Source organism: Oncorhynchus masou, unplaced genomic scaffold (assembly GCF_036934945.1).
Source record: "Oncorhynchus masou masou isolate Uvic2021 unplaced genomic scaffold, UVic_Omas_1.1 unplaced_scaffold_614, whole genome shotgun sequence".
NCBI classification, from domain to species: domain Eukaryota; kingdom Metazoa; phylum Chordata; class Actinopteri; order Salmoniformes; family Salmonidae; genus Oncorhynchus; species Oncorhynchus masou.
In genome coordinates this window covers 167,874-177,500 of record NW_027012566.1, presented here as the reverse complement: position 1 = coordinate 177,500, position 9,627 = coordinate 167,874, and the positions used below count along the sequence as shown (strand labels likewise).

The window sequence follows — 9,627 nt, the reverse complement described above, 5'->3', positions numbered from 1 at the left end:
CATCCATAGAGCTATGAAAATATAATGTGTCGGTCTATGTAGCCTATTCACATATGAACCGAAGGTCGAGTGCACACGCGCACACAGTGCCCTATCCACGTCCTAAACTAAGGCAGGATCAGCAGAATAGCCTGGCTATTACATGATAACAAGAAGGACACTGCTACCGGATAACAAATAACATCAATAACAATCCAAACATGCACGAGACAATCCAAACATGCACGAGACAATCCAAACATGCACGCTTACTTCCCCAGCTCCTCGAAAAGCTGGAATTCATCGGTGAATCTCGTGCAAATCGTTAGCGCCATCCTGAAAGCGACAGCAGTGTAGCAGACCGTAGACGCGACAGAGATGGATGTAATGCGCCCACTAGATCCACACTAGCGTTGTCGTTGACTTCACCACCAGCGCTTTACCGCACGAACGAATAGATAGAAGGCTGAAAACAGCGCAGAACAAGGCGAATCATACAGCGATGGCTTCTGTACAACAGCCCTGGCTCGACTGAAGAGAAGAAGAACGCTCTGCGGCAGCGACAGAACGGAAGACGCACCACTAGTCCAGTCACCAAACGCTGTCTGCCGCGAAGGACGATTGTTAAACCTAAATCCCTTTTTTTTTGCAACGACAACAGCGTTATTGGGAGGATTTAGGGCAGTGAATCTGGTGTATGCAGCTCACAGAGCGGAGACGCTGCATTTTGTCTGCATTTCCATTTCTAGCTGTCTGTCCGTCTATAGCGCGTCCCCTCGTTTTGCCACTGAGGTGTGCGCGTGTGGTCGTCACTAGTTACCACAGCCAGCAATTATGGCTAAGCCCGCATATATCTTCTTAAATTTTGATTTTATAACCTAACCCTAACATCAACCCTAACCAAAACCACACTGCTAACACTTTGCCTAACGCTGACGTTAAGCCAATCTTGACTTTGTGGCTGTGGTATATTGACAACCCCTCCCACAGGCTCTGCGATCAGCCCCTCTACCCACGTCATCCTTATACTTAAAATACCATCGCCTTCAATAATAATAATAATAGTGACGATGGTGACGATAGTGATAACACGTTATTATATTAATACACAATACATCATGAATAAACTGTTATTATTCATCTATGATCATATCTGATTGGTGCGGCAGGTAGCCTAGTGGTTAGAACGTTTGACAGGTAACTCAAAAGTTGCTAGAGCGGATCCCCGGAACAGACAAGGTAAAAATCTGTCGTTCGAAGCAAGGCACTGTTCTTAGGCCGTCGTTGTACATAAGAATCTGACTTGCCGAGTTAAATACAGTTTAAATAAATACATCATAAATAAACTGTTATTTGTGTGTTTAATGGTTCTATAAGTTCCAACAAGGACATTTATTTCATTTTATTTTAATTTGACCTTTATTTAACTAGGCAAGTCAGTTAAGAACAAATTCTTATTTTCAATGATGGCCTTCGGAACAGTGGGTTAACTGCCTGTTCAGGGGCAGAACGACAGATTTGTACCTTGTCTGCTCTGAGGTTTTGCAACCTTCCTGTTGCTAGTCCAACGCTCTAACCACTAGGCTACCCTGCTGCCCCAGCAGGACATTTCCCACATCCCCCATGAGGACAAATGCTGTTTTAAATGAAAGTGTTGGGTTTAGAGTTAAGTTTAGGGTAAGAGGTTTAGAGTTAAGTTTACAATTTGGGTAAGAGGTTAGGTTTAGAGTTAAGTTTACAATTAGGGTAAGAGGTTAGGTTTAGAGCTAGGTTTACAATTAGGTTAAGAGGTTAGGTTTAGAGTTAAGTTTAGGGTAAGAGGTTAGGTTTAGAGTTAGGTTTACAATTAGGGTAAGAGGTTAGGTTCAGAGTTAGGTTTACCATTAGGGTAAGAGGTTAGGTTTAGAGTTAGGTTTACCATTAGGGTAAGAGGTTAGGTTCAGAGTTAGGTTTACCATTAGGGTAAGAGGTTAGGTTTAGAGTTAAGTTTACCATTAGGGTAAGAGGTTAGGTTTAGAGTTAAGTTTAGGGTAAGAGGTTAGGTTTAGAGTTAGGTTTACCATTAGGGTAAGAGGGTAGGTTTAGAGTTAAGTTTAGGGTAAGAGGTTAGGTTTAGAGTTAGGTTTACAATTAGGGTAAGAGGTTAGGTTCAGAGTTAGGTTTACCATTAGGGTAAGAGGTTAGGTTTAGAGTTATGTTTACCATTAGGGTAAGAGGTTAGGTTTAGAGTTAAGTTTAGGGTAAGATGTTAGGTTTAGAGTTAGGTTTACAATTAGGGTAAGAGGTTAGGTTTAGAGTTAGGTTTACCATTAGGGTAAGAGGTTAGGTTTAGAGTTAAGTTTACCATTAGGGTAAGAGGTTAGGTTTAGAGTTAAGTTTAGGGTAAGATGTTAGGTTTAGAGTTAGGTTTACCATTAGGGTAAGAGGTTAGGTTTAGAGTTAGGTTTACCATTAGGGTAAGAGGTTAGGTTCAGAGTTAGGTTTACCATTAGGGTAAGAGGTTAGGTTTAGAGTTAAGTTTAGGGTAAGATGTTAGGTTTAGAGTTAAGTTTAGGGTAAGAGGTTAGGTTTAGAGTTAGGTTTACCATTAGGGTAAGAGGTTAGGTTCAGAGTTAGGTTTACCATTAGGGTAAGAGGTTAGGTTCAGAGTTAGGTTTACCATTAGGGTAAGAGGTTAGGTTTAGAGTTAAGTTTAGGGTAAGAGGTTAGGTTTAGAGTTAGGTTTACCATTAGGGTAAGAGGTTAGGTTTAGAGTTAAGTTTAGGGTAAGAGGTTAGGTTTAGAGTTAGGTTTACCATTAGGGTAAGAGGTTAGGTTTAGAGTTAGGTTTACCATTAGGGTAAGAGGTTAGGTTCAGAGTTAGGTTTACCATTAGGGTTATGGGTAAATGGTTCAAATCTGTCGTTCTGCACCTGAAAAAAGCAGTTAACCCACTGTTCTTAGGCCGTCATTGTAAATAAGATTGTATTCTTAACTGACTTGCCCAGTTAAATAAAGGTTAATTTAAAAATGTTAATTAAAATGGGTTGAGGTTAAGGTAAGGGTTAGAAAAGATAGGATTTTGAATGGAAATCAATGTTCGTTCACCACGAGGCTAGAATAACAAAACGTGTGTGTGTGTGTGTGTGTGTGTGTGTGTGTGTGTGTGTGTGTGTGTGTGTGTGTGTGTGTGTGTGTGTGTGTGTGTGTGGTAACTGGGTACTACAATGCAGTCTGATCACTATCGTTCGATTTTATTTTATTTGACTATTTAAAATACATCCAAATGTTTCACCAGGCAACAGATGTATCCCATAATGACAGAGGATAAATAGTCAAAGTGAATGACTTGTTTCCATGGTGGTCCTCTATTGGTTGGCCATGGTGGTCCTCTATTGGTTGGCCACGGTTGTTCTCTATTGGTTGGCCATGGTAGTCCTCTATTGGTTGGCCACAGTGGTCCTCTATTGGTTGGCCACGGTTGTCCTCTATTGGTTGGCCATGGTAGTCCTCTATTGGTTGGCCATGTTGGTCCCCTTTTAGTTGGCCATGGTGGTCATCTATTGGTTGGCCATGGTGGTCCTCTATTGGTTGGCCATGGTAGTCCTCTATTGGTTGGCCATGGTGGTCCCCTATTAGTTGGCCATGGTAGTCCTCTATTGGTTGGCCATGGTGGTCCCCTATTAGTTGTCCATGGTAGTGCTCTATTGGTTGGCCATGGTGGTCCTCTATTGGTTGGCCACAGTTGTCCTCTATTGGTTGGGCATGGTGGTCCTCTATTGGTTGGCCATGGTGGTCCTCAATTGGTTGGCCATGGTGGTCCTCTATTGGTTGGCCATGGTGGTCCTCTATTGGTTGGCCATGGTAGTCCTCTATTGGTTGGCCATGGTGGTCCTCTATTGGTTGGGCATGGTGTTCCCCTATTGGTTGGCCATGGTAGTCCCCTATTGGTTGGCCATGGTGGTCCTCTATTGGTTGGGCATGGTGGTCCTCTATTGGTTGGCCATGGTAGTCCTCTATTGGTTGGCCATGGTAATCCTCATTGGTTGGCCATGGTTGTCCTCTATTGGTTGGCCATGGAGGTCCTCTATCGGTTGGCCATTGTGGTCCTCTATTGGTTGGCCATTGTGGTCCTCTATTGGTTGGCCATGGTAGTCCTCGATTGGTTGGCCATGGTGGTCCTCTATTGGTTGGGCATGGTGGTCCTCTATTGGTTGACCATGGTGGTCCTCTATTGGTTGGCCATGGTGGTCCTCTATTGGTTTTCCATGGTGGTCCTCTATTGGTTGGGCATGGTGGTCCTCTATTGGTTGGCCATGGTAGTCCTCTATTGGTTGGCCATGGTAGTCCTCTATTGGTTGGCCATGGTAGTCCTCTATTGGTTGGCCACGGTGGTCCTCTATTGGTTGGCCATGGTGGTCCTCTATTGGTTTTCCATGGTGGTCCTCTATTGGTTGGGCATGGTGGTCCTCTATTGGTTGGGCATGGTGGTCCTCTATTGGTTGGCCATGGTAGTCCTCTATTGGTTGGCCACGGTAGTCCTCTATTGGTTGGCCACGGTAGTCCTCGATTGGTTGGCCATGGTAGTCCTCTACTGCTATTAACCCAACCACCCAACTATATGTTATGAAGTGAAAAGCCCCCCACCAGCTAATATAGAACATGAACTGTGGGCAGAGAAGGAGGCATCGATTTGCTTTAAAGGTACAGGATAGTTTTATTTATTCAACCCCATCTGAACATATTACATTTTTTACCATTCCCAAAAGCATCTGGTGCACACAGTTAGGTAGAGTTAGGTATTATATCTCAGACTGCCAGATAGCTTAAAACAATGAAAGAAAAACCTCAATGTAAATTGCACTAGAATGATACATTTATGGATTTTTTTAAGGTATTGTTTTCACTTCATTCAACCCGCCTACCAGACACCCGCCCTTCATCCACACAGTATTTCATGACCCTAAGCACACAGATTTAACCGTGGGGACTGCAGATGAGACCCACACATCACTAGTTGGTACCCCAACATTGTTACTATCCATTAGGTTGCTACCCCAACACTGTTACTACCATTAGGTTGCTACATTATGTTGGTACCCCAACACTGTTACTCTCCATTAGGTTGCTACCCCAACACTGTTACTATCCATTCTACCATTAGAATGCTACCCCAACACTGTTACTATCCGTTAGGTTGCTACCCAAACAATGTTACTATCCATTCTACCATTAGGTTGGTACCCCAACACTGTTACTATCCACTCTACCATTAGGTTGGTACCCCAACACTGTTACTATCCATTCTACCATTAGGTTGGAACCCCAACACTGTTAATCTGAAGCATTGACCAAAGATAGGGGTCAATCTCGCCAAGAAGGTTGATCATCCTGGAACACGACTCAGTTCCTTTTCTCAACACCATGTCGATGACATCACGTGCCTTCTCTGCCCTCTCAGCGATCACCTTCACTGACTCCATTTCCTCCTGGTTGATGACTGTGTGTTGCAGGAGTCCGTCCAGCAGTTCATTGAGGACAGGTCTTGACACTCGTTTCACAAACTCCGTCCGTACAGAACGCAGCTGCAGTTTTGGAGAACCAGTCGGACCTCCTGCCCCCAACAAGAGTCAGGTTAACTACATTTGTACATTTACATTTCAGTAATTTAGAAGCAGACTCCTAAAATAAAAGTATTGAGAAAAACAACGACCTAAACATACCACATATTCACATTTAGGAACGGTTTCACAGACATAAAAAAACACGACTGGGGCATTCAGAACCAGGCTAATCTACATCAACTCCTGGAGGAGATGTCATTGGGGCATTCAGAACCAGGCTAATCTACATCAACTCCTGGAGGAGATGTCATTGGGACATTCAGAACCAGGCTAATCTACATCAACTCCTGGAGGAGATGTCATTGGGGCATTCAGAACTAGGCTAATCTACATCAACTCCTGGAGGAGATGTCATTGGGACATTCAGAACCAGGCTAATCTACATCAAGTACTGGAGGAGATGTCATTGGGGCATTCAGACCCAGGCTAATCTACATCAACTCCTGGAGGAGATGTCATTGGGGCATACAGAACCAGGCTAATCTACATCAACTCCTGGAGGAGATGTCATTGGGGCATTCAGAACCAGGCTAATCTACATCAAGTCCTGGAGGAGATGTCATTGGGGCATTCAGAACCAGGCTAATCTACATCAAGTACTGGAGGAGATGTCATTGGGGCATTCAGACCCAGGCTAATCTACATCAACTCCTGGAGGAGATGTCATTGGGGCATTCAGAACCAGGCTAATCTACATCAACTCCTGGAGGAGATGTCATTGGGGCATTCAGAACCAGGCTAATATACATCAAGTCCTGGAGGAGATGTCATTGGGGCATTCAGAACCAGGCTAATCTACATCAAGTCCTGGAGGATATGTCATTGGGGCATTCAGACCCAGGCTAATCTACATCAACTCTTGGAGGAGATGTCATTGGGGCATTCAGACCCAGGCTAATCTACATCAAGTCCTGGAGGAGATGTCATTGGTGCATTCAGAATCAGGCTAATCCACATCAAGTCCTAGAGAAGATGTCATTGGGGAATTCAGAACCAGGCTAATCTACATCAAGTCCTGGAGGAGATGTCATTGGGTCATTCAGAACCAGGCTAATCTACATCAAGTCCTGGAGGAGATGTCATTGGGGCATTCAGAACCAGGCTAATCTACATCAAGTCCTGGAGGAGATGTCATTGGGTCATTCAGAACCAGGCTAATCTACATCAAGTCCTGGAGGAGATGTCATTGGGGCATTCAGAACCAGGCTAATCTACATCAAGTCCTGGAGGAGATGTCATTGGGGCATTCAGAACCAGGCTAATCTACATCAAGTCCTGGAGGAGATGTCATTGGGTCATTCAGAACCAGGCTAATCTACATCAAGTCCTGGAGGAGATGTCATTGGGGCATTCAGAACCAGGCTAATCTACATCAAGTCCTGGAGGAGATGTCATTGGGTCATTCAGAACCAGGCTAGTATACATCAAGTCCTGGAGGAGATGTCATTGGGGCATTCAGAACCAGGCTAATCTCCATCAAGTCCTGGAGGAGATGTCATTGTTCTTGAAGACAATATTTTATCATCTGGACTAGTCCAGGTCCTACAGTAAACCCTGTTGACTGGACTAGGCCAGGTCCTACAGTAAACCCTGTTGACTGGACTAGTCCGGGTCCTACAGTAAACCCTGTTGACTGGACTAGTCCAGGTCCTACAGTAAACCCTGTTGACTGGACTAGTCCAGGTCCTACAGTAAACCCTGTTGACTGGACGAGTCCAGGTCCTACAGTAAACCCTGTTGACTGGACTAGTCCAGGTCCTACAGTAAACCCTGTTGACTGGACTAGTCCAGGTCCTACAGTAAACCCTGTTGACTGGCCCTCAAGTCATTGGTTTGTACATTTCATTCCCGAAAATATGACTTTTTCCACATTTTGTTACGTTACAGCCTTTTTCTAAAACCAAGCTATACACAACATCCCATAATGACAAAGCAAAAAACAGGCTTTTGCTCATTTTTACACATTTATTAAACGATACTCGAAATCGAGCTGATGGATCTTGTTTCCCCATTGATCATCCTTGAGATGTTTCTACAACTTAATTGGAATGAACCTGTGGTAAATTCAATTGATCGGAATGAACACACCTTTCTATATAAAGTCCCACAGTTGACGATGCATGTTAGAGTAAAAACCAAGCCAGGAGGTCGAAGGACTTTGTCCGTAGAGCTCTGAAAAAAAAGAACATCTCAAGGCCCAGATCTGGAGAAGGGTACCAAAACAAATCTGCAGCATTGAAGATCCCGAAGAACACAGTGGTAGCCATCATTCTAATATTGAAGAAGTTTGAAATCAACAAGACTCTTCCTGGAGCTGGTCCGCCCGGCCAAACTGAGCAGTCTGGACAGAAGGGCCTTGGTCAAGAAGGTGATCAAGAACCCAATGCTCATCTCCACAGAGCTCCAGAGTTCCTCTGTGGAGATGAGCAAGCCTTCCATAAGGACAATCATCTCTGCAGCACTCCACCAATCACCAATCAGGAAGCCACTCCTCAGTAAAAGACACATGACAGCCTGCTTGGAGATTGACAAAAGGCATGATAAGACTCTCAGACCACGAGAAACAAGATTCTCTGGGTATGATGAAACCAAGATTGAACTCTTTGGCGTGAATGCCTAGCTTCACATCTGGAAGAAACCTGTCACCATCCCTACAGTGAAGCATAGAGGTGGCAGTATCTGTACGGTGGGGATGTTTTCAGTGACAGCGACTGGGGGACAAGTTAGGATCAAGGGAAAGATGAATGGAGTAAAGTACAGAGATATCATTGATGAAAACCTGCTCCAGAGCGCTCAGGACCTCAGACTGAGGCAAAGGTTCACCTTCCAACAGGACAACATCCCTAAGCGCACAGTCAAGAAAGCACAGGAGTGGATTGGGGACAAGTCTCTGAATGTCCATGAGAGGCCCAGCCGGAGTCCAGACTTGAACCCGATCTAACATCTCTGGAGAGACCTTAAAATAGCTGTGCAGCAACACTCTCCATCCAACCTGACAGAGCTTGAAAGGATATGCAGAGAAGAATGGGAGATACTCTGTGCTGAGTAAAAGGTTCTGAATACTTATGTAAATGTGATATCTGTATTTGCTTTGTCATTCTGGGGTAATTGTGATGTCATTATGGGGTATTGTGATGTCATTATGGGGTATTGTGATGTCATTATGGGGTATTGTGTGTAGATTGATGAGGAAAGAAAACAATTGAATCCATTTTAGAACAAGGCTGTAACGTAAGAAAAAGTGGAAAAAGTCAAGGGGTCTGAATACTTTCCAAATGCTCTGTAACTCATGTTTACTTACTTGTTGAACGGGTGTCAGAGATGTATTCATCTGAAAGATAAACAACAAAGATAACAAGATAACAAGATAAACAACACGAGGTTATATCACTCTAAATAGCATCTGGTACTAAGGTACAACGTGATGATTGACAGAGGCTCCTACCTGTTGGTACTATTTCTTTCCACGCTGTCGTCTCATCATCACTGAATAACTCCATCTCAATGTCAATCCCTGTCATTTTCACAACCGCCCTGAAAAAGCTTGGTGTGGTGTCTCTATGTATGAGATGAATCCTCTGGAGGGAGGGAGGGAGAGAGAGAGAGAGAGAGAGAGAGAGAGAGAGAGAGAGAGAGAGAGAGAGAGAGAGAGAGAGAGAGAGCGAGAGAGAGCAAGAGAGAGAGAGAGAGCGAGAGAGAGACAGAGAGAGCGAGAGATCAATGCATAGAAATGTGACTTAAATGTCAGATTCATGTTTTTAGTCTAATAAAACTGTACCGGTGGATTGATGGAGGTAGAACAGGGAATGTTCAGTCTGAAGGAACTCTTCAGTTTGAAGGACCGCTCTGGTCTTGTGTTGGGAAACCTTTTAGACCCTTGAAACTTTATTTCCTGTTGTTCCACAGCCTGCGAAAAGAAGCACGGAATACCCAGCCAGTCAATGTATAGTCTAATTCAAACATTATTCAGAAAACTAGCAAACATTATTCAGATAAAATAGTAACACACTTATCTTCATGTAATGAGTGTCAACATAAACTGCAC

General features: G+C 44.0%; 2 protein-coding genes across 2 annotated transcripts in view; both read right to left on the bottom strand.

Annotated features, from left to right (window-relative positions):
• The window catches only part of LOC135536405 (calcium/calmodulin-dependent protein kinase type II delta chain-like), a 101,532-nt gene extending 100,604 nt beyond the window's left edge, over positions 1-928 (bottom strand). The window contains exon 1 of the mRNA XM_064962749.1: positions 253-928. Coding sequence (XP_064818821.1) covers positions 253-314 — 62 coding nt within the window. The 5' untranslated portion in view covers positions 315-928. The remainder of the gene's footprint in view (positions 1-252) is intronic.
• Positions 929-4,722: 3,794 nt separating this feature from the next.
• LOC135536402 (caspase-1-like) lies at positions 4,723-9,478 on the bottom strand. The gene is made up of 4 exons (XM_064962747.1): positions 9,361-9,478; positions 9,028-9,160; positions 8,884-8,913; positions 4,723-5,572 (listed from the first exon to the last, which is right to left on the bottom strand). The coding sequence occupies exons 2-4, from the start codon at positions 9,101-9,103 to the stop codon at positions 5,271-5,273; spliced, it is 408 nt and encodes a 135-aa protein (XP_064818819.1). The 5' UTR covers positions 9,104-9,160; positions 9,361-9,478; the 3' UTR covers positions 4,723-5,270.
• Between the last annotated feature and the right edge of the window lie 149 nt (positions 9,479-9,627).